At 54.7% G+C, this 23,976-nt stretch overlaps 1 protein-coding gene across 3 annotated transcripts in view; it reads right to left on the minus strand.

Annotated features, from left to right (window-relative positions):
- Positions 1-3,510: 3,510 nt before the first annotated feature.
- Positions 3,511-23,976, minus strand: part of TLE3 (TLE family member 3, transcriptional corepressor) — a 66,999-nt gene continuing 46,533 nt past the window's right edge. The window contains exons 7-20 of one of the 3 annotated variants that reach the window (XM_012555049.2): positions 23,006-23,210; positions 21,445-21,461; positions 16,928-17,047; positions 15,778-15,828; positions 14,940-15,092; positions 14,122-14,254; positions 13,375-13,574; positions 12,509-12,585; positions 10,414-10,663; positions 9,829-10,076; positions 8,819-8,966; positions 7,923-8,073; positions 6,930-7,006; positions 3,511-5,457 (exon numbers count right to left, since the gene is read on the minus strand). In XM_012555049.2, coding sequence (XP_012410503.1) covers positions 5,350-5,457; positions 6,930-7,006; positions 7,923-8,073; positions 8,819-8,966; positions 9,829-10,076; positions 10,414-10,663; positions 12,509-12,585; positions 13,375-13,574; positions 14,122-14,254; positions 14,940-15,092; positions 15,778-15,828; positions 16,928-17,047; positions 21,445-21,461; positions 23,006-23,210 — 1,938 coding nt within the window. In that variant the 3' untranslated portion in view covers positions 3,511-5,349. Of the gene's footprint in view, positions 5,458-6,929; positions 7,007-7,922; positions 8,074-8,818; positions 8,967-9,828; positions 10,077-10,413; positions 10,664-12,508; positions 12,610-13,374; positions 13,575-14,112; positions 14,255-14,939; positions 15,093-15,777; positions 15,829-16,927; positions 17,048-21,444; positions 21,462-23,005; positions 23,211-23,976 lie in introns of all 3 variants that reach the window. The other 2 variants (XM_023729761.1, XM_023729762.1) reach the window with 2 other exon arrangements.

Below are 23,976 nucleotides of genomic sequence, written 5' to 3' on the forward strand. Positions count from 1 at the left end.
TGGTTTGTGCCTTCAAGTATCTCATGTTGTGGTTATTGCCGGTTCAGGTGATTGTTTCTCCCAGCTGGCTGAGAACTCCATGAGGGCAGGCACCGTGTTTTACTGGTTTTGTATTCCAGCACCTAGAACCACACCTGGCACATACTAGGTTTTCACTACACAAATGTTGCTTGGAAGGATGGACGAGTAGGTGAAAGAATGACGAGATAGAAAAGTGGAAGGGTGGATGGATGGATGGCCAATGAGGGGCTTCAAGCAGGATGAATATATGGATGGAAGGATGAATGAATTGATGGGATGGATAGATGGGTCAATGGAAGGATAGATACAAGCATGGATGAACAGATAGGTGGGTGGATGAAGAGATGGATGGATGGGTGGATGGATGGATGGATGGCAAAATAGGTGGCTGAGTGTTAAGATGTTCTTGAGGCAGGAGGCTGGCTTCCATGACTGTTTCTATGGGCTATCTTCATTCCATGAGGAAATTGCTCACAAATTCTGATGGCAAAGGGGCAGGAGGCCTCACTCTCTGGATACTAATCTTCCAAACATCATTCAGTTCTACCACTGGGCAGCTTCCTCCTGGCTTCACAAAGACTGTGACAAGGGTTTAAGGGAGTGGGAGGTGCTGAGTAGTAATCTTGACTCACGCTGTGTGACTTATGGTAAATCTCTTGCTCCTTCTGGGTCTTAACTGTCCCTTCTATAAAATGAGGGGATCAGTATAGATGTCTTTTCAAATGTAAAATATCCAATTTTGGTGTAATTTTTAAACATACTCAAGGGAGTTTATTCATGGGTACTAGAATACCATACATATTATAGTTATCACAGAAATAAAATGGAGTCTAGTAACTATTATGCCTAGAAATTTTAATTAGAACATTTATTTGCTACACTTTATGTCCTTGAAAAAATACACTTCATTTTGTTTTCTCTTACACTGGGGTATTAGTTGTTGAGTTCATAAAACTAAGCATTCTTGCTAAGGGCCCTTCCAGCTCTAGGTTCCAGATCTTTGTATCTCTTACCTTCCTGGAGACCCGCAAGTTAGGATACTCACTGCACTGCCTCTATGGGACTGGGGCCCCCGGGGCTGGGAAGAGTGGATATTGACTCACAGAGGCTAGAAGGGATGGTTGAGTCAGCTGTTGCTAGGAATGACTGGACACTTGCACACCATGACCCCTCCATTTCTTTAAACAGATCTTGCTTTGAGCAAAGGCAGCACAAGAGGTGAAATAACTCCGATGTCATGGCACTTCTCCAGGCTTCGGTTCCTGAGCACCACCAGGCACTGCAGATCAGAGGGATAATCTCAGACTAGTGAAGGCTTGACACTCACTAGGACTGCCCTGGGCCAGTGAAGTCCTGGGAGATGCCCTCGAGACTAGTTGTGGTCCGTAGACAAGCAGACAGGTGCAATGAAATGTTGCCAATGCTATGATTAGCATGAACCTCGATTTTTGCATGAGAGGAAATGAATGGTTATGGAGTGACTTTAAAAACTAGAATACTAATATCAAAGCCTTCCACTACCCTGTTAAGCAGGAGGTGGGGGCAGCCTGGGAGTATGGTTGTTTACCACGGAACGGCCTCCCCACAGACTACAGCAGTGCTTCACAAACTTTAATGTGCGTACAAATCTCCTGCGGATCGTTAAAGTGGAGATTCTGATTCAGTAGCACTGAGTGGGGATTTCTCACAAGCTCCCAGATGATGCTGGTTCGACTGGAGCAGTGGGAGCGCGGGGAGGGGCGTGGCAGGTGGGGGCAAGAGGTGGAAAAGAGGAAGCTGGAGCAGTTCTAAGTGTCAGAGACGGGGAGTAGCTTGGTGACAGGATGCACTTGTCTGAGGACAGTAGCAATGGAGGACCGGCAGGCCGTGTGGATCAGGTGCAGCACCACTCGTACAGGACAAATGAAGGGGCTGTGCTCTCTCTCCCCTCCCCCAGGCCCTCACTACAGGACTATGAGCTTCTGTGGGCGGGGTCTCAGTCTCTGTCTTCTCTCTCTCCCTGGCAGTGCCCAGAAAGTCTTTGAGAGATGTTTCCCCATCTCAGAAATGGGAATAACCTTGGCTTTCTCTGCCAGCAGGAATCCCTGGGGGGCAGAGTTAATTGCTCCACTACTATCCAAAAGGTTGGCAGTTTGGTTCCAACCCACCCAGAGATGCCGCAAAAGAAAAGCTTGGCAGCCATTTGCTTTGCAAAGGTCACAGCCTTGGAAACCCTATGGAGTTCAGTTCTACTCTGCACACATGGGGTTGCCGTGCGTCTGGACGGTAACTGGTTTGGGTTTCCCCGCTCCCCACCTCTACCAGAGGGACAAGACTGGAGATGTATTCATAGACATTTTCTTTCCTCTTCCACCCAACTGGGGCCAGCAGCCCCAACTCCAACCTTATCTTTCCACCAAAATGGGGCATCTCCAGGCAAGTCCTGAGCCTCTACTCTGGTGGAGGCTGCCATCTGGCCCTCCAGCTCTCTGCCGCAATATGTAGACCTGGGAAAACAAGATGAGCACGGTCCAAAGGGGCCACATTCTACTCAAGGCCATGCAACCAGGGGAGACGCAACTGCGGCCTCGTTGCAAGACCCTACCACCTGCCAGAAGGTTCCTCTGTAAGCTGGAGAGGACCATCCCCTTGCAAGCTAAACGACCCTGTGTGAAGACTGATTTGGAGATTGTCACTCCTACTTTGCTTCGATGTTAAATTCCCTTTCTTGTATGAAATGGCAGCAGGTAGTTGCTTACCCCGATTTATACAGACTTTGACAAAGGAGTTGGAAACCAGCTTATTCCCCAGTCGTACCGAAGACTTGCTAGTGGCCCGGTGGGAGCTCTACCCTTTGGTCAGCCCCAGCTCTGCCTTCCTCGGGGACTGACCTGCATTTCCTGTCCTGCCCCTTGTGCAAATTCATCCTTCAGAATCACCCAGAACACACCTTTGTAGCCAAAAGGCTGAGGATCTCCCTGCAACACCTACATTTAAGCTTAAATAGAACGATGCAGGTTTTCAGGGTCCAGATGGTTCACAGACACTTTGAAGTTTCACATGAAGTTCACTGCATTTAATTTTTTTCCAAAAAGTTTTGTATTAACAGCTGTACAGGTCCTTTGGCGTTCACCTGTGGCCTTCCCCTTGGGGAACTCTGTCCTGCCCATCTGTCCACAGGAAGTCCCAGCTCCCCATCCCGGAGCACTATGGCCCTTATACCTGGATGACGCGGGCTTGGGAAAGTGCAAAGGATTCCTCTTACGCATCCAAACAATCAGACTTTTTTCGGGATAGGCGGGGGTGCGTGGAAGTGGTTTGCAAGGAGACTAGTGCACGTCCAGGGATGTGGGTACCTCTCTGTGACAAAGGAAATCACCCAGGTTCTCTTCTGGGGGAGAACTGACAAGCTGGGGACAGCGAGGCAATTAAAACGCAACAATCAAACCAACCATTAAATAGTAACTTTTAAAAATATAAAAACAGCTCATTACAATGACTTTCATTTTCTTTTTTTTTTCAGGATTTAACTTTCTTTTACCCTCACCCTCGTTGTGGCTAGAGCCTTAACAAGAGGTGGCAGATGAACGTGTGACCCAAAAAGAGAGACTCTAGAAGAACCCCCCAACCCCTAGAGGCACAGGGCGCCAGGCTGGCCTCCATATCACGACTTCCTGTCAGAGGAGCTGCGCAGCCCTGGAGCAAGGTCACTGAAGGCAGGAGTGTTCACGGAAGCCCCTCCTTCCTTCTCACCAGGCAGAATCACACCTTATAAAACAATCCGTAAAAATGCAGTATAAAAATTATCTTCCATATGCTACATCCACGGAGAGCCCACCACCGGGGCTCACAACGGCCTTCAACTTTTCTTTAAAAGAGGAAAAAAGGACCAAAAAACCCCAAAAATAACAACCCCAACACCTTAGAACATTTCGGTACCAAAAAGTGGTACCTACAGGAGACAATATTCTAACTGTAGCCTGTTCGGGCCCATAAGGACCGAGGGGCAAGAAACCATCACAGAGTGAAGAGGACTGTCCCCATCTCCCACCCTTACCCCCACCACACTGGGCTGGGTGGGATAATCCTTTCAGACTTGCAACCCTATAGCTAATAGACTTTTTCCCCTCTGCGGGGAGGAAGGGGGTCACAGGCAGGAAAGGGGAGAAGGCATTTTATAAAAGAATATCACTTCTAATTCTTTTTATTCAAATAAAAAAAAAAAAAAGAAAGAAAGAAAAGCACCCACATCAGTTGCTATTTTTCTCGGGTAGCTCCCTGAGCTGACTTGCTATGCTTTCCCCTAACTTTGTTTCCTTTTTAGGCTATGTCCGAAGATTAAGGGGGGCCGGGGAGGGAGTTCCTTTGAACTTCCATTTCTCTTCACAATACCCAAGTGTGCGCCAAAGAAAGAGACCGAGGCAGAGGAGGAGAGAACGAGCATGAGACAGAGACCAGAGGGAGAGACAGACAGGGCAAAGGCAGACAGACGGCACGAGACCACGGAAAAATCGGCTTCTGCCAATGCGGTGCTCAGGCTGGCACTCGTCTCCAGCACTGTCCATCAGTCTGTCCATCTGGCACTCAGCCCTGACATAGATCGGACAATCCCCAAACCCATGCAGAGATGCGCTCATTCCAGTGGGTGCCTGATGGTCAGTCTCGTTACCAGCTGCCACTCCCTCCCTCCCCCAAAGAATTTTTCCCCCATTCCATCCCCTCCTCATTTTGCTTCCCCTCCCTGTCTCCCTTTTCAGATGGGAACGTTTGTTAACCAAAACAAAAAAACAAAAAACAAAAAAAGCCACCACCACGAGTGGATTACAAATACAGCAGGCGAAATACACGGCGAGGGGTTCCCACGGGAAGGGGCCTCCTTCCCCACTGACCAGTCCGCTAGCAGTCTGTTATTTACATTTTTCACAAATCTTGTGCACTGCACAATCGGGAAAAAGAGATTCCCCCACCCCCAGCACAAAAATGTGGTCCACTCCAGTGTCCCCGACCCCAGGAAGGGGGCAGGTCGAAAGAAAGGGGAAGTAGAGAGAAAGATTTATGAGGGTGTCTGTGGGGAGCCAGAGCCACAAGCCTCCAAGTAACTCTATTTGTAGCATCTGCCAGGGTTGTGAGGGGAGGGGAGGAGGCGATCCATCGGAGTCTGTGAGCCACGTCAACCCATGCCCAGAAGTCCGCACGTGACGGGCGCATGCCCTCGCAGCCTGCCGGGGCGCAGCCTGGAACACGCGGCTGCTCGCGGCCCATCCTCTGCATCCTCTGGGGCCTCGCGCGTGGGGTCTCACTGTCAGAGCTGTTTCTCCCAGAGTCTGACAGCCCTGTTAGAGTCCTTGTTTAGTAGATGACCTCATAAACTGTGGCCTTCTTGTCACCAGAGCCTGTTACAATATATTTGTCATCCGCTGAAATGTCACAACTCAAGACAGACGAGGATTCTTTAGACTGGAGAAGGAAGACGAGGAGGAGAAGCCGCAGGGTGCAGGGTGGGCGTGTGGGGAGAAAAAAGACACAAGTTCATTTTCTCAGGACTCAACACTGTCTATTTCAATACCATCTGAATTAAACCACCCTCTACCCAGTCTGGAGCACCAACCTTGAAAGCCACACAGCAGAGGCAAGGTAGGGAGACTGTCACCTCAGCCCAGACAAGCCTTTTCAGTTAGAAATTCCCCTTCCACCTGCTTTTCTATCAGGAAAAGCCCATTACCAGGTCCGCTGTGATCGTTAAAGTAAGTTTTAAGGATCAAAATAGAACACTAGCATGAGCATCTCTTCTGCGTTTCAAAATAAAAGGCGTTTCTGCGAGAGGAGTCAGCAGACCAGACTGTCGGGCTGATGATATCATAAAAGGATCTGGGCTCTGATTTCTGAAACCACCAGTATAAGTACAGAGACTCTGAAAGTTGTGTGTGTGACACACTGGACATAAGACATCTCCAGCATGAATCCAGAAAGGGGTTTGTGGACCACGAGAGACAGAGTACAAGCATGTGTGTGAGCGACAGAGACAACGGGTATGCGTGTGTGTGTGTGTGATTGAGCAAGAGTGAGAGTGTGTATGTGAGAATGTTTGTGTGACAGCAGTATGTCGAGCCTCAGATCTTGAAAATTTCTAAAATGCTTCTTCGCCTTCCCTCCGCTCTTTCTGGACCCTTTCTCCTGCCCGCCTCCCTCCTTCCATCGATTTCCTGAGGTGAATGCACTGACTTGAACAGATAATACTGCTCTGAAGAAAGGCTGCTCAGTTTGCTCCACTGCGCTCAGCACACAGGCCCAAGCAAACGGGACAATTTACTCCCTCCATTTGCTCTCTAAATCCTACAATGTTGTTGTTAGCGGCCCCTGAGTCAGCCCCCAACTCATGGCGGCCCCAGGCACACGGCAATCAAATTGCCTGATCCTGCACTATCCCCATGATCGGTTGCTAATCGGACCGTGTGGTTTTCACAGGCTGATTTTTGGAAGTAGGTCACCAGGCCCTTCTTCCTAAGTCTGTCTTAGTTTGGAAGCTCTGTGAACCCTGTTTGGCGTCGTAACAACATGCAAGCCTCCACTGACAGATGGTGGCTGAACATGAGGTGCATAGGAGGGAATCAAACTCGAGTCTCCCGCAAGGAAGGTGAGAATTCTACCATTGAGCCACCAGTGCCCCCCAAATCCTACAAGAGCCCCTGCATAAAAGCTCTCACCCTCGGTGTCAGAGCCATTAGCAGAGGAGTGTATCACTAGGCCCTCCTGGTCTCTATTTTCTCGGCTCTCACACTGATGTCCCCAAGTCGTCTCATCTGGAGAACCCATCTTTTATCCCCAACAGGGGGGGCTGGCAAGGGGCAATGGCAGGTCTGACCCTGGCTCCTCGTGCCCTGCCTCCTGCTCCCGCTGCCCCCACGGCACTGCCGAGATGGTGGTGGTACCTGGAATATGCTGGCTCCGTAAGGTGTCCTCCAGGCGTTGAGGAGGTTGTCTTTCCCAGTGCTCACAAACCACTTGCCTGAGGGGGGAGGGGACGGAATCGTCAGCGTGCGGCCTGCTGCCCTCTAAGCAAGCCCCGCCCAGCCTGCCCACCGCAGCTGCCCAGACAGGGCCGGCTGCCATGGAAACGCACTGTGAACTCCTAACCAGTGCTTAGCACAAAGCTCCGCTCAGAGAGGCGTTTTGCAGGAGACACATAACAGACACATGGGCAGTCAGAGAAGGCCTTTCTCCACAATCAAGGGGGAGGCACAGGAGGGACGCAACGGGGGAGGTAGGATTCAGCTAATCACAGGGATTACAGTCACCAAGAAAAGGTGCTTTTTAAAGCCACGGAGGTCAACTGACCCTTCCAAATTCCACTCTGGGAAGGTGGCAGGAAATAAGGGAAACAGCAAAGCCCCCAGAGTCTGGAGACCCGGCTCAAGAGGGCAGTGGTGGGTGCCCTTCCTCTGTGCAGGCACCCTGCCAGCTCCCCTGTGCTGACTCACAGCTGCTCCCCAGAGCCACGGGGCAGATGCCGAGCTATTCCCCATCTACAGAGAAAACTAGATGGGGGTTCAGAGGGGGTGACATGTGCCCAAATCTTAACCCCTTGGAGGAACTGCCCACACTGCTTTAAGGAGCTGTTCCTTTGTCCCAGGACAGCGAGGATGGCTTCTGGCCTTGGTGTCTTGAGTGCCTATACCCTGTGGTAGCATCAGCGACCGAGAGGCAAGGTGTGTGTGTTTGGGGTGGGGGGGGATGGGGGGGCGGGAATGAGATCCCCAAAGGATGGCAAAGGGGCCCTGACCTGGGATTATGCTCCTTTTGTAAGCTCTGAGCCCCTCAGGCGGGCAGCTAGCCCCATGGGCCAGGCCGTCCCAGGCTCCCTGTCCCAGGCTCCCTGTCCCGTCCACCAGGCCTGGCCAGCAGCCCTCGCCCGCGAGGCTCACCACAATAGGCAAACTTGAGGGAGAGCACGCAGCTCTCGTGCAGGTGCAGCTGGTACTTGTCGGGCTTGGTGTGGTGCAGCACCTCCACGTTGCTGCTCTCCATGCCCACAGCCAGCCACTCCCCGGTGGGGCAGTACCCCAGAGAGAAGATCTGTGGGTGGGGGGAACGCAGAGTCAGCACCCTCTGCCCTCCAGGGCCAGGGGTGGTACCCAAAGGCCCATGCTCAGGTACCCTGCGGTTCAGAGTACCGCCCCCCCCAGCCCCTTCCCATCTCACCTCCCTTCCATTTGCAAAATAAGCCCTCCCCAAGCCCAATAACCCAGCGGTATGGGCTATCATTTCAGCCCCCATTCTAGAGACAAGGAAGCTGAGACTCAGAAAATCAGCAGTAGAACCAAGATTCAAACAGACGTGGCACCAACATTTCACTTTCAAAGGCATCTCCTGTCTCTGTGACTTGCCTTTACTTCAGAAAAAAGGTGAGTAAATACTAAAAGATTAAATACCTAAGTATTTAATATTAAAATAGTAAAATGAGTAATGAAAAACACCCAGTAGGAATAGTATCCCCTGCATCTACTGAATAATTTCTGTGGGTCAAGTTTGTGGCTAGTATCATTTTGGGTTACTACCACTCCCATTCCATGAGAGAAAAAACAGAGTCCAGAGGTTTGGATGCTAGTGCAGCCAGAATCAAACCCAAGCAGCAGGGTCAGGTGCCTGTGACTCCAAAGCTTTACCCTCTCAATTTCATTGCTGCTTCCTCCAGGAGGCCTTCCCAGATTGCTGACATTGGTCCCACACCCCTTACAACACCCTGACGTGACCACTGGGGGCCTGGAGGGGAAGGGAACAGGCTGCTGCGGGGCAGGGAGGGGAGCCTCAGGCCTCGCACCTGAGAGGTGAAGTCATGCTGCTGTAGCTGCCGGCCCTCACGCAGGTCCCAGGAGCGCACGGTGTTGTCCAGGCCCCCCGTCCACAGCTTGGTGCCGTCATGGGAGATGTCTATGCAGCTGGCCCCATCCGTGTGGCCCTGGAACTGCCTAGGAAGGCCAAGCGGGCGGGGGGGGGGTGACCCCAGGGAACCATGGACTGCCAAGCTGGCAGCACTCCCAGGAAGTGGGCCAGCTCTGCCTCTGAGCAGAAGGGGAAACTGAGGCCCAGAGGGGGCACACCACCCGCCCAAGGTCCCTCAGTGAGCCTGCAGCAGAGCTAGGCTTGGGCCCTTGCCCTGAAACTGAGCCTCTCCAGGGTTTTGGGGTTGCTTAGACCAGGCCAAGGGGCTGGGCCTTCAGGGAGCCCATGCTGCTCTGGGGGAGGAAAAAGTGGAGGTCCAGGACAGGGAGGCAAAGACAGGAAGGTCCTTGATCGTTTTCTTGTAAGATGATCAAAACGGAGTCAGCAGGCCGCACTGCCTTTAGCACACAGCCGCTCAGCTGACAATGCCTCCACCCTCCCACCCTGCAAAAACTACATGGCCGAGGCCACAGGCATGCCTGATGAGAATGGTATAACAAATCAGCTGATGTGGCTGAGGGCTCGCTCTGGGCCAGGCACTGCTGCCCACCTTCGCCAGATGCTACACTGTTTCCACTTTACAAACACTGAGGTGACCTGCACAAGGTCACAGCTCTCCCGTGCTCTCTGCCGTCTTTGCTAATCTGTATTGCAGGTTTCCAACTCCATTTTCTTCCCAAAGCCTCCTCCAAGGAGCCCTCTGTCCTCTGCCCACACGGAGCACTGGCATGCAGCTGCACCCTCGCCCAGGCCAGCTGGGCTGTCTTCCGTGACCCTCTCATCCTTACTTTCCTGGCCACCCAGACAGGGCCATGGCTGCAGCCCAGAATGCCAGGCAGGACGGAACCATCCAGGAGGAGGCACCATGCTCCCACCTGCGGGCCTCACCTGACCAGGGTCTGGTTGTGTAGGTCCCAGACGGCAATGTTCCCGTCGCTGCAGCAGGAGAAGCAGACTTTGGCGTCGGGGCTGATGGCCAGGGCGTAGCAGGCGGGAGCCGAGGACGTCAGCTCGGCCTTAATGCGGGGCGTGGGCGAGGCCAGGTCCCAGATGGTGAGCGTGCTGGCCTCACCACCCACGATGAGCGTGCGCCCATCAGGGAGCAGCTTGCAGGAGCGGATGTAGTTGTCCCTGTTCTGGGGGCAGAAGAGGCAGTGGTGAGCGCTGCCCACTGCCCTCCTGGGGACACGGGGCAAGCTCGCCACCCGGGCTCACAGCAGCTGTCAGGCCTTCCCATTCCTCATCCACACCCTTTCACCTTTCACACATTTCTTCACAAATCCCAGCAGGTCAGTATCCTCCCCACCTTCAGATGACAAAACTGGGGCTCACAGAGGTTAGCCAGCTTGCCCAAAGTTGCCCAGCCGACACAGGGCTGAGCCAGGTCAGTCTCCGGGGCTCTCCCCTCAGGCCCAGGCTGCCCACTCTCCTACACCACAGCTTGAGGGGATGCCATAGCCCTGGGGTTCTCACCAGGCAGTCCAGCTGGGAGATGGGACTCTTGCTGCCCGGCTGGCTGATGTCCCAGATCTTCACGCAGCCCTTGCCACCCGTGTAGACGTGCCGCGTGGGGTTGCTGATGGTCACGGCACACACCACCTCCCCGTGGCTCAGGGTGTTGATCTGGCGGGCGTGCCTGGGAATGCCGGGGCCTGCCAGGGCGTCGTGGGGGAAGGGCACGGGCTGCATCTGCCCATCAGCGCTCACGTGGAAAGAGTAGGCTCTGGAACGGTGAGGACCATCACGCTGCCATCTCCGGCCTCTCACGGCAGATCCCACAGGTCCCGCCCAGTTCAGCCCACACGCCCCATGAGCTGGCCTCCTTGCCTCCAGGCTCCTCTCTCACGGAATCTTGGGGAAACACCGCTCTGTGCAAATCATCCCCTGCCCCAGAGCCACTGATGGCTCCTCACTCCACTCAATGGCCTCAACCCCTTGGCCTGGCTCCACCTGGGTGAGGACCACCTAACATGCCAACCTTGACTTTTACTCCCATTTGTCCATCCTTGCTCCAATCAAATCCCTCCTTCACACCTACCTCTTCACGCAATCTACATACAACCTGATAGGCTGACCTAGGAAAAGGCCCCACTTAAATGCATCTCCTCCGTGATGCCTTCTCTCCTACCCCAGCTGGAAGAACCCTTCTGAGAATCAGCTCTCAATTCTCTAGGTTTGCTCTGACCTTCTATCACAGAGACTCACAAGTTCAAATTCGGGGCCTGGCAGGTAAGGGGACTGAGTGTGCAGCAGGCTTCTGCTCTCCTGCTTTTGACAGATGTGGGGGAAGACGAGTATTAACGTCACAAAAGCAACAAGGCAGATGCAAGATCAATAGCACCTGACCCCATGTCTTAGGGCAAGATAGGGAGTATGGGGGCTGTCTGACTCTCCTGTCATGTCTTAAGGGTCAGCCACGACTGTCCTAGTGATGCCGGGACAAAGATGGACCAGGAAAGCCAGGCCTTCAATCTTTCACAAGAGAACCCAGAAATCTCACTATTTATGGGAAATCTCCTAGTGCGTCAACGTCAGCCTTTCTAAGGGGCTGTATGCGCTACACAGGCACCTCTGTGGGCTATGTGGCTCCAAGAGCCACAACCAGGCACTTCCATTCTCTATCCAAGTACACTCATCTCCTATTATCTCCTCATATTACAGCCACTTCCCTGCATGTCTGGGGGCCTGTCAAGGTGAGCTCCATGGCTGAGCCATTCCTCCATCTATCCAGAAGCCCTAGAGAGACCCTGCACACAAAAACAGTCAAGAAGCCAGCCACGCCCCCTGCCCACAGCTCTGAGGGTTACAGCTCCGGCCACTGATGCTGCCACTGAACCACCGCCAGTGCCACGCCTCCCTGCAGAGCCACCTTCCTCGCTCAGAGTCCGGATGCCAACTCCGTTACCTACACCAGCTAATGGTACGACACACGGAAACCTGTATACCCCTGCAAAAATGAACGGCAGTGTGTGCATCGAAGCCAGGGGGAGCCAGCTTGGTCTGCTGCCGTTTCAGGCTACTGGGGTGCCCCTGGAATAACGTCAAGATTCTCAATGATGACGATCTGTCAACGTGTAAGTGTCAGGCACTGCCCTCAGCACCATATGGGCTGCTCAGTCTTTTAACCTTCACGACCACCAGACCACCAGGAAGGGGGAGGACAAAGGAGGGAGCATGTTCTCGGGGGAGACGTGCCTGAGGCTGGCAGTGCTGGGGTGTCCCAGCCAGGTGGAACCCAAACGAGCAGCCCAGGCCTGCGACAACTGTGGATTTGGCTCCGAAGGCCCCAGCATCTGAAGTTCTCCTTCTCTCCTGGAGCCCAAGGTGGACCTCAAGACCATATCCTCCATACCCCCGTGGTTCCCCTGGGCAAGGGAGCCCTGGGCTGACCAGGGGTGTGGCTTGGGTTGGAACCTGACCTGTTAGTGCCTCAGAGGAGCAGACACCTTCCCCAAAGGGAGGTCCACAGGGCAGACCCATGGCCGGAGGGGTTGGGGTGTGGCTCTCCTCTGTCCCCATCCCCACCCCCTCCCCCGTGAAGCACGTAAAAACTATAGCCAAAGCTTACGGTTTTCCACCAGGAATGGAGGCGAGGCTTGAGGGCAGGCCTGTGGCCCGCATGGGAGGGTGGGGGTCGAAACCAACCTGTAAGGCAAGACAAGGCCAGCCCTTACCCAGGGATGCCACTGCACCCTCCCCCCACCCCGCCTCCTTCACCCCTCGCTCAGCCCCGGCCCCACGGCTCTGCGCGCAGGAACCCGGGAAAAAGCAGAGCAGAGCCCAGTCCACTGTGGCACAGGAGACAGAGTCCCCACAGGGCAAGCGCCTTGCCCAGGACAGTGGCAAGGCTGGGGTGAAAGTCCAGAACCCCAACTCTGAATCAAAATCCTCCACCCCCTATTCTGCAAGGCAGAGCTGGTCCTGCCCACTTTCTTCCCTTCCCAGGTATCCCAGGAGGCCTGTCACCGTGGAGACTGGCCACTCTAGGTAAAGCAAGTAAAGTGACACACTGTCTCCGGAAAAAGGATCCCTCTCTCAGCCAACCCAAATCCTAACTGTTCACTAGTAATACTAAATAATCACTGTTCTGACAACTAGCCCCATCTACCAAACACCTGTTCCATGGGGGTCACTTCACTCCCCATTGCAAGGAAAGGCAGGAATCAGCCTCGCCCCTCCAAGCTGGAAAGGGGCTGCCATGGGGGTGGCTTTGTGGGAGGTCCCACGGCTACTAGCAGGCAAGCTGGGAGAGGAACCCAGATCTGCCCGGCCCAGCGTGTCATTCAGCTAAGCCCCACTTGCTCTTAAACACTGTCCCCACAAAGATAGCTGCCTGGTTGTGACACCCCGAGAGTCCCCTTCGGTGCCACCCAGACCCCACCAGTTCCCCACTGTTGCCCAGTCCCCAGAAAAAGGAGCTAAAGGTCTACGTACAGCTCCAAAGCTCACCATGGGCGATCGGCCATAGGCGGCAGCTGCGGCAGCGGCGGCCGCGCTCATCTGTGGAGGGATGTTGTGGAGGCTGGCATAGGCGCCAGGGCTGGTGAGCGAGCCGTTCATTTCGTGGTGGCTCATCATGGCAAAGGGTGCAGCGTAGGAGCTGGTGATGGAGATGGGCGTGCGCAGGGCGGAGGCTGCAGGGAGGCGGGTGTCAGCGGGGGTAGGCCCTGCCCCTTCATCCACGGCAAAGCCACAGCTGCCCCCAGCCCCCAATCCAAGAGCAGTCCTTCCTGCATTCTAAACCTGCCTGTTCCAGGAAGTGCCCCTTGATTAAACCTATCCCATCAGGATCCCTGACTTCAGAGCCCAAGGTTAGGGCTGGGAGACAGGTCCACCTCTTGGAACAGAGCAGGACACAGAGACCCAGAGAACGGCTCTGGCTTGTCCCGAGCCTCATACACTCTGGCAGAGCCAGGAAGAGAAGACAGCGTCCTCACCTGTCCGATGTGCCCTCCATCTGCCTGCTCCTGCGTGGCCCCAGAAGCCCTGACATCAGTGTAAGAGCACTAGGCATCCATCTCTCTCCTCAAACCTCACTGTAAACTGTGCTCAACTCAGGCAGGCCCCAGGACAGCCCCAACTCCATTACACACCTGGTGATCAGGCCCATCTGTGTGGCCCGCGTCCCGGCTGGGGCAGACCCCCTCCCCTCACCAGCCCCACCATGCCTACCCATTATACCTAGTGGGTCCATGCCTGGATGTTTGCCCGGCATCGACCGGAGCCCTGGGGTCGTGCTGGTGCCTGGAGTTGGGGCATCGTTCCTTGGAGTTGGCGTGTTGGACTTGAGCCCGGGGGTGGAGGATTTGTCATTCTGAAAAGGGAAGATGAAGAGACCAAGGGCTGTGAAGATTCCTTTCTTCCAAGAACTGGGCACTTCGATACCCAGTGTTAGTTGCCACGTGAAGCCCAGTGCCAACCCAGTTAGGAACTTTCTGCTGAACAGCCTTCTGATCCTTGCTCAAGCTCATTTGGCAGGGACTGTGATCCCATTTTACAGATGCAGCAATCAAGGCTCAGAAACATTAAGTAACTATAACTAGCACAGGGCCCTAAGGAGCCCTGGTAGCACAATGGTTAAGCACTTGGCTGCTAACCAAAAAGCTGTTCAAACCCACCCAGCGGCTCCACAGGAGAAACAACCTGGCGATCTGCTCCCGTAAAGATTATAGCCTAGGATACCCTGTGGGGCAGTTTTACTCCATCCTATAGGGTCACAATATGTCAGAATTGATTTGACAGCACACAACAGCAGCACAGAGCCCAGCTAGTTTGGTGATAAAGCCAGAATTTGAACCTGGTCACACCCCAGGTCTGTATTCTTTCCACTCCACCCCTCCCCCTCCAATAAGCACCACTCTGGCCCCTGCTCAAAGTTTCCTTCCACCTCGCCCCCATCTCGCCCCGGCCAAAACCTTGAGGCACTTTCTAGAGACAAAAAATCTCTCTGCTACTGCCCTCCCCCGGCCTCCGCGGCTCCAGGCGCAGACCCCACGTACATGACCAAGGTCTTTGGTCTTGGAGGAAGGTGTGCTGCTGGAAGAGGCCACCGAGGCGGGGCTGGTGGGGGCGTCCTTTTTCAGGCCACGGGCCTTGTCCAGCCCATTTTCAGGTGGGGAGTGTGCCGGGCTGACCCGGGGCGTTGCTGGGTCCTAAAAACACAAGTGATGCCGAGATGCACGACAAGCCACAACCAGACGACAAGCCACAACCAGACGAGTGTCTTCCCTGCCCTGGGAAGGGGAAGGTAGAGGGCGCAGGCAAGGGGGAAACGAGGCTTGGCTGAAAGCCTGGCGGCCCTAATCGGAAACCAACTAGCTCTTAATGACCTCGTCTGATCCCTTCACTCCACAGATGGGGAGACTGAGGCCTGGCGTCGGCGAGAATGACCCACCCAAGATCAAACACAAATTCAAAGCGGCCAGGACCCAAGTCCAAGTGGCTGGGCGTCTAGGCCTAGCACTGATTCCCTCCAGCGCTCCCTGCCCTGCTGAGCCGATCCCGAGGCTCACAGCCCTCACCTCCAGATCCCAGGAGGCAGAGAGAGCAAAGAGTCCCCGGAGGAGCGTGGCAAACAGCTGTATCCCACCCTGGGATCTGTAAGGGTCTCTCCGGGGAGGCATCCCAGGGACCCCTCCGTGCTAACAACGTCCAGCTGCCACACAGCAAGACCTGCCCTGCGCCTCCCAACAGGCCTGACGCCCAGAAACCCGAGGCCTCGTCACCCTGCTTGGGCTGCAGTAATGCCGAGGCAGGAGCCGCGAGACACAGCAGTACCCAGCCTGAGGACGAACTATCCCAAACCAAGAGCCTCCCTGAAAGCCGGCCCGCCCTTACCTCATTGGAAACGTCCACCACCAGATCGTCACTCTTGTCCCCGTCACTGTCCTGCAACCAAGAGAAGCCAACTGCCCAGTGAGAGGCCACACCCTCCCCTCCAACAGCAGGCCTGAATCGCCCCCTCTTCCCCCCAGGCAGGAAGTGGTAAAGGTGGGATTTGAACTCGGGCCAAACCCCAGCGTCCATGTGCTTTCTAACTCCACCCCTCTGCCCTCCAACAAGCACCACTCCAGCTCCGGGTCAGCCTCCCTCCAGCCAGGGAGGGCTCCTAACCAGGCTCCTGTGTCCACTGGCAGCCTCAAGGACCCCCCCAGATCCCCACTCCATTGTCACATTTCTAAGCCCCACCCCCACCGTCAGCCCTTTAACTTGTCTCTCAGAAGCCAGAAACTTCTTTCCAGCATGTTTGCTATTCATCATCATACGCAAGCAAGCATGCAGTTCTCAGCCGCTTTCCTCACTGTGTCCAGGGTGGACAATGAGCCTCACCTCACAAAAATGCAGCTAAGGCTGTCGTGTGCAACATGTCCAAAGCCACAGAGCAGCCGAGTGACTGCACAGGGCTTGACATTGACACCACTGAGTCCACACGGGCGACTCTCCCCCAGCACCGCGCCACCCTTCCCTCTGTCCCAGCTCTCACCGCGGCCCAGCCCGGCACAGAGCAGACACCATGACCCCCCCACTGGGGCCTCATGTGCCAAGGGGTGCGGCAGATATATGTGACGGGCTACTGAAGCCACGGCTGTGGGGTCTGAGGGACCGAGTGGGTGCGCACAGACGGGGCAGACGGTCAGGGCTGTAGACAAAGCGTGAAGCAGACTAGGGTGTTGAGAGGACTGTGGCAGCAACCTGAGGTTGTTGGTCTGTCTGTGGAAGGAGCCGACTACCTTCCCTATGTCCCGTGGAGGTGGGATAAACCCCGGTTCACTCCCTGCCAGGCTGTGGCCCACAGCCCCACAGTGTAGGGACAAGCCTCCCTCAGCCCCTACCCAACCCTCCTTGATGGGGCCACTTCTTCTACCCCAACCTGTGCCTCCAACTCAATGCCCAGTTCCAAGAGGGCTTGGGCCACAACCCAGCCACAGCGTGGGCCCTGCAGGTGCCCCCCGTCCACCCCAGTCATTCCCAGCACACAGAGACGTACATATCGGCTCAGGCTGTCCTTCTCCTCTGCTTTCCGCTTCTTGGCCTCCAGGCTGTAGTCTGCGGAGCCCCGGTGCTTCTCACTGGCCCGGAGGCTTTCCAAGGGTGACACTGAGTTATTCTAGAAGCAAGGAGGGGACTCAGGGTCAATAATCTTCTGCTGATGTGACACTTCACACACAGAGAGACACAGCTAAGTGCAGGCAATACCAGGCCTCAGACGAGGGAAGACAATCTTAGCCCCTAGGTATTCTGCAGATCTTGGCTCAAAAAGCCTCCCTGGGGAGCCTTCCCCCACCCCCCAGACTAGGTCCCCTGGGAGATGCCCTCAGAGCACCCCGACTCTCTTCAATGTCACTGTTATTAACAAGCAGCCTTGCAATGAGTCATCTGCCCCTGGCCTATAAGACGGGAGGCCCCAGCAGGGCAGGGGGTCACTCCTGTCCCATCCACCAGCACATGTGCTCAAAGAAGGGGCAAGTCGAATTTGCAGAGTCTTGAAAGATGGATCTGAGCCCACACATTGGGGCCATGAGCAATACTTCATCTGCTGGACCCAAGAGGAATGGGAGACTGATAAGGAAGGAGCGGCAGCCTGCTGCCAGGCCTTCCTACGTGTAGATCAGCAACCTGGCATTTTGTGTAACCACCCAACTCCACTCCATGGCTCTGGCCGATGTTAGAGAAACACTAGGGTTGTAAAGAGACAAAATGCACCAGTGTGAAGTCTTCCCCTCTGAAGGACAGGAAAGGGTATGAGAACAGGTAGAATTAGCCCCTTTGTTGCAGTGGGATATAGGGATCCTGAGAGGCTGGAGGTAACTCTGGTGGCCTAATGGTTAAGGGCTACAGCTGTTAACCAAAGGTCGGCAGTTCGAATCCATCAGGTGCTCCTTGGAAACCCTATGGGGCGGTTCTACTCTGTCTTACAGAGTTGCTATGAGTTGGAATCGACTTGACGGCAACGGGTTTGGTTTTTGGAGAGGCTGGAAAACGTGCCCCAGATGTCCCAGACGCAGGCAGCACCAGGGAAACCCAGTTTTTCAGGCCCGGAGGAGCCTAATGAGTTTTCCCTTCCACTGTAAAGCAATGAGGATGAGAATGACTGGGATTTAGAGGCCTGGGAAGAGGGAAGGGGGCAAACAGCTGAGGCAGGAGATGCACTCGCAGCAGGGCCTGGGAGCGGAGCTCTCCCAGCAGGTGGGAGCCGCCATGGCCACGGACAGCACGCACTGGCTGACTGTCTGCCCCAGGCTGGGCGCAGGGAGGCAGAGCTACCGGCAGGGGCAACTGCCAGCAAACCTTTGCGCCAGGAGAATCAGACCTGGAGCAATGCCCTTCTCGGATGCTCTTGAGGTTTACTGCTTTGTTAGAGCCCAGTTTATATCCCTTCCTTCACTCTTATGGTCAGCCCCTCACCCACCGTCTGAGCACCTGGCTCAGGCCTGGTGCTGGACATCAGGAGAGGGGGATTAAGCAAGACAGTCCTGTCTCCAGGAGCGTATAGTCTAACTATAGGGAAGAAAGAAGCCAGCCAAGCAACAATCCCCACGCAGCACAGGGGTGACACGATAAGGTCAAGCGGGGACACAGAAGGCACATCTCTTCAGAAGAAGGGCATCCATCAAAGGCAGGCTGGATGAACCTTCGCATCACGTCCCCCCGTTACCAGAGTCCCATGCTGGCTCAGGGGTCCCTGGGTAGTACAAACAGTTAACGCGCTTGCTGCTAACCGAAACGCTGGCAGTCCGAGTCCACTCAGGGGCACCTGGGAAAAAAGGTCCGATGACCTACTTCCCCCTAAATCAGCCACTGAAAACCCTATGGAGCGCAGTTCTACTCTGACACATGTGGGGTCGCCAAGAGCTGGCATCAACTCGACAGCAACTGTTTAATGCTGGCTCAGGGGCAAGGGTCACTTGAAGGGAATGGGGACGGACAGCCGGGGGGCAGTGTTTGGAGGGACCGATGCAGGAACCATCCACAGAACTTAATTTCCTTTCCTAAGTCGGTTTCTGGGCAGCCCTTCCCTGCCAAGTTTCTGCCTGGAGCAAATTAAAATGGCAGAGTTATCAAGCCTTGAAGAAAAAATGGAGGTTATAATGGAACGGCAGCTCAACCTTCCCCGCAGCCATGCAGGAGAGCGGCGATGTGCGCACAGCCGCAATTCAATTAGCTGCTGCAAGTGCCGGCAGAAAAATCACCGTTATTTCATTTCATTTCCTCCCACGGTGGCAGCCACCCCGTGCTAAGCAGAAATACTTCCAGCCCCTTGCGCTGCCCCTGTTGGGCAGGCGGGTGGAGGAGGGCGTGCGGCTGCTCGTGTTTCTTCTTGCGACCTGGTCCTCGGCTCAGGAGAACAGCGAGCTCTTTCTTCTCATGCAGTCAGGCTGAAAACCCTCACCGCTACCGAGAGTCATGTCAGGCATTTTATGTCAGGCATTTAGCGGCATCGATCCAGCCCGCCTCTGGCTGGCAGGCGGCCAAAAAACTTAAGTATTTTTTATTGCTTCAGCGAGGCAAGGAAATATGAATGAAGCTACCTCTAACTGGACTCCAGACTAACCCCTCTGGGACCGTTTCCAGCCCCTCCACTGGCCCCTCCCACTCCGACAGCCCTGTCCTTCCTGCCATGGCCTCATCTGTTGACAACCTGGTTTCCAGAGGGCTGGTGACTTCAGTCTACACCCCCCCCGACTCCGCGGCCACATGTGCACGGCCCTGGTGCTGGCCTCACAGCCCGCCCAGGAAGGCATCCCGACTCGTTCCCGTTTGATTCTCCGGGGCCCTCTGCTCTGGTGGTCTGCGGTGCAGAGCTGCCCAGGAGTGTGGCAGAGCGAAGATCCCAGCCGGCAGGGGCTCTCCGTGGGTTCCTTTTGGCAGAAAGTGTTCACAGACTGGGGCACGAAGCCAAGAGTCAACACAAATGACGATGAGGACAATGTGAAGGCGGAGTCTGGCGGGCTTCAGACGCCCCTTTTGCTCTGCAGCCAGTCATTGCTAACCAGGTCATCTCCTGGGCTCCGTGTCCTGTTCTAAGTAGCTCTTTCTAATAAAGCTGAGAGGCTGGCTGGGCAGGACTTACCCCATGTTACAGATAAAGAGGAGCCCTTGACTGGTGCAAATGGTTAAGCACTCGATTCCTAGCCGAAAGGCTGGCGGTTTGCACCCACCCTGAGGTGCCTCAGATGACAGGCCTGGCGATGTGCTTCCAAAAGGTTACAGCCTTGAAAACCCTATGAGGCAGTTCTATTCTGCACACACAGGGTGCCATGAGTCGGCACTGACTCAACGACAACTAACAACAACGAATAAAGAAACTGAGGCTCAGAGAGACCAAGAGAGCTACCCAATGGCCCATAAAGCTGGGGCCAAGTCTAAGCCTTCAGAGATCCAGTCCAGTGCTGCTTCTGCAAACCACCTCTTCAGAAGGACCACCATTTGAGGATTAGCTCCAAAGCATTCCAACTGGATTTTCATCTCCCGCTATTCCTTTCTTATGAACTTAGCCATTCCTGGGCCCCAAATGTGGACCTACATTTCTGAGCACGGAGGCAAGTCAAGGGGAGCCGTGAGCATCCCTGCAAATGGGGTTTAAAAAGTCAGTCTGGGTGGGGGGCTGGGAAGGGAAGGCAAGGTAAGCTGGGATAGAGGGGAGCCACCCCAGGAAGCGGCTGCTGAGACGGTTAGTTAACCGCCTGACCTTCCAAGTCCTACTTAACGCAAGGTAATAACCAAAGCCATCCTAACAGATTAGATGGCCCGAGACACGAGTACGGCGATGAGGAATAAAACAGCTTTGCTAATCGCCGGAGGATTTTTTTCATCCAGCCTCCACCGCACTTATTCAGAAGGCTTATTCACTTGAAACAGAAGCTCTGAGCCTCAGTGTGATCAGAAAGATTTACAACAAATCTCGGAGCTGGCAGACACGCAGGCGGCCTGGCCTGCGTGCTCGCTTGCTAGCACTTCCTTAAACTTAGTTAAAGCCCAAGGCATGGAGCAACCTCAGGCGTTTGGAGGAACTGAGGAGAATACAGGATCACAGAGGAGGCAACTGGGAGGTGGAGAGAAAACCCTGGCCTGGGACATGGGACACCTGGGTCCCAAGCCCCGACTGAGTTCAGCCCAGTGATCTCACAAACTCCCTTGGCAGAGCCAGGGCTGGCCAGCTGACCTCTCCGTTAATCACCTCTTCTATAAAAGGGAGTTATTAGGGCTTATTCAGCCCAAGGTCTTCATTTTACAAACGATGGACCAAGAGCCTAGAGAGATGAAGGGACTTCCCCAACCCAAGGTCACCCCCAACAGGTGACAGCCACCCCCCTACCCCACCCCCCAGTCTGGATTAAAGAAGCCAGGTATCCCAGCTCTGGGCACAAGCAAACAAAGGACAACCGCTCCAGCCTCCACCCACGCAGCAGAGCGGAAAACCCAGAGCCCGTTTAGCAATTCTGGAAGCAAGCTGCCAGTTCAGGAGCCCCCCACCCAAACACATCACAAGTGTCCATCACTTACCGCGCTTGATTCTCTCTCTTTGGGGAAGAAAGGCCAGGTCAGGAGGAGGGTCAGGTCCCCCAAGACACAAAGACAAAAAAGAAAAGAAAAGGTCAGTCTCAGTCCAGCTGGCTTCTGTGGTTTGCTAGTTCACTGGTTTTAAAATGGGCAGCAGGCCGGGCTCTCTGAGTCCAGCGCAGCCAAAGCAGGCCATTAAATGAAGTTTCTCAGCTTGGAAATTAACTATCCAGATTCCAATGCCCCCCCACCCTAGTCCCCTGGGGGTGCAGGGGAGGCCTTTGGCCTAGCTCTCCTGGACATGCCAAAAATGGCACCAAGATTACTGTTTAGCAGACTTGGGTTTGTTAAGCTTCAAGCTTGGGAGGGAACAGGCAATGCAAAGGAGAGCAGATGAAGGATCTGGGGGCTAGAAAATTTACTGGGAAAAAAAAATTGGAAATAGTTTTCAGTTAGTCTTTTTTTTCTTTTTTTCCCAATCATTTTTAATGAACACCATTCTCTGCTTCACCAAGAAGCCCCGGGACGCTATAGCTTCTGGTTATCTGCCAGACAAGCACGAGTTCCCAGATTCTCCTGTCTGTTTTGGGGAGGCCCCTCTTCATCTGCCAAGGGGACTGTCCTGTTCCCAAAGCTTACTGCTGCCCTGGGGCAGGACAAGGACACTCCATGGCCCTGGGGCCCAAGGTGAGGTGCATGGCGGGCTTGGAAGGTACTTGCCGGTGCTCCTGGAAATATCTTTCTGACGGTAAAACCTACAAGGTGGTGACTTTTGAAAAGGAGTCTGCCAAGAGCCAGGCCCTTTCCTTTTCTGACCCACCCAGCCCCGTGTCCCTCCTTGGTGCCAGCTTCCAGAGTCCTTGTGGCAAGGGCTGAAGGGTGGGGGGAAAGCAGATGTTCTGATTCCAAGTCTTCCCAGTCATCTCCCCGCTGGAGAGCTTGCTATCTCCACTTAAAGTCTGTCAACTAACAAGTCTTCACTGTAGCACCGACTGTATACCTTTTCCAAAACTCCTGTGTTGGTGAGACACATATGCTAAAGAAAGCACCCAGGACCTTGGCCCCATCCTCAGAGAACTAATGATCTTCATGAGGATGAAGCACTCCCCAGGGACAGGATGCAGCAGGCAGCAATACAGGGACCGACCACAGGAACCCGACTCTTAGACTTTTATGGGAATTTGAAAAAGGTCCCCAGTCTGGCCAGGAAGGCATCTTGAAAGAAGGGGACAGGGACTGGGTTTTGAAGAAAGCATGGGGACATAGCTAGGAAGATGGGAGGGTACTCTGGGGTGAATACTTTTGGGCAGAGAATACCGGGTACAGGCGAAGATTGAGGGGCTAGAGAAAAGGATGGAGAACTGATTTCCATGGGTGAGGGATTCAACAGACAGCTCTAAGTCCTTTGCTAACTCCTGGTCCTAGCGTGGCATATTTGCTATATCCACTCATCGTGGGGCTCACAGCCAAAGTGTCCACCCAGCCCTCCCCTACCCTCTCTCCCGGCCCACCCCCACCCTCTCTCCCGGCCCACCCCACCCTCTCTCCGAGCCCTGGGCCGCACCTCTGTGGTCAAGTTCATGGTGGTTCTTCTCGTCCTTCACTGTCAGGTGGGCCTGGCTGCCCAGGGCACCAAGCGCCAGCAGCCCTGAGCTGCTCCCCGTCACTGGGGGTATCCCTGGAGGCTGGAGGCCCGATGGGTGGGGTGGCAGCTGGACCGGGGGCCCATGCGTGGCGTGGGAGAGATGCTGCGCCTGGAGCTGCTGCTGCTGCAATGAAGGTGGCGTGAGCACAGCTGAGCCACCTCGTCAGGGAGGGGCTCTGCCACCCCCTCGTTCCTGCATCAGGCGGCCAAAACGGGGAAAATGCCCCCAAAACCTTTGCCCTCAGCTCAGTCCGCATGCTCATCTTGCTGAAGGAACAGTTTGCTAATGGATGGCAGTTTAGATGCAAGATTTGTCTACAAATACTCTATCCCCAGTTTCAGGACAGGAATTCTCAACGTGTGCTTCCAAGCCAGAGATAAATAATGCATGCATTTAAAAACCACAGTCACCAGGGCTCCCCTCCATTCAGGGGGATCCAGGTTTAAGTTCCTAGCAGTCACCTTGTTTGCTCAAGCATACATGCCTTCAAATGTTAGCAGCCAGCATCTCCTACTCCAAGGCTGTATTCTGGGCAGACTCCCCAGTTCTGAGAAACTCCAGGCCTGGCTTACAGAGCTGGGGTGGGCCACAGCAGAAAAGCCCAGAGAGCAGGAAGAGCTGGGGACCAGTGGAATGAGAACTAAGATCACTGGGCATCAGGGGCCAGTGGAATGAGAACTTAGATCACTGGGCATCAGGGACCCGTGGAATGAGACTCAGATCGCTGGGTATCAGGGGCCGGCGGGATGAGAACTCAGATTGCTGGGCATCAGGGGCCGGCGGGATGAGAACTCAGATCGCTGGGCATCAGGGGCCGGTGGAATGAGAACTAAGATATCACTGGGCATCAGGGGCCAGTCAAATGAGAACTTAGATCGCTGGGCATCAG

The sequence above is a fragment of the Trichechus manatus genome, unplaced genomic scaffold (genome assembly GCF_000243295.1).
Source record: "Trichechus manatus latirostris isolate Lorelei unplaced genomic scaffold, TriManLat1.0 scaffold00030, whole genome shotgun sequence".
Taxonomy (NCBI): Eukaryota; Metazoa; Chordata; class Mammalia; order Sirenia; family Trichechidae; genus Trichechus; species Trichechus manatus.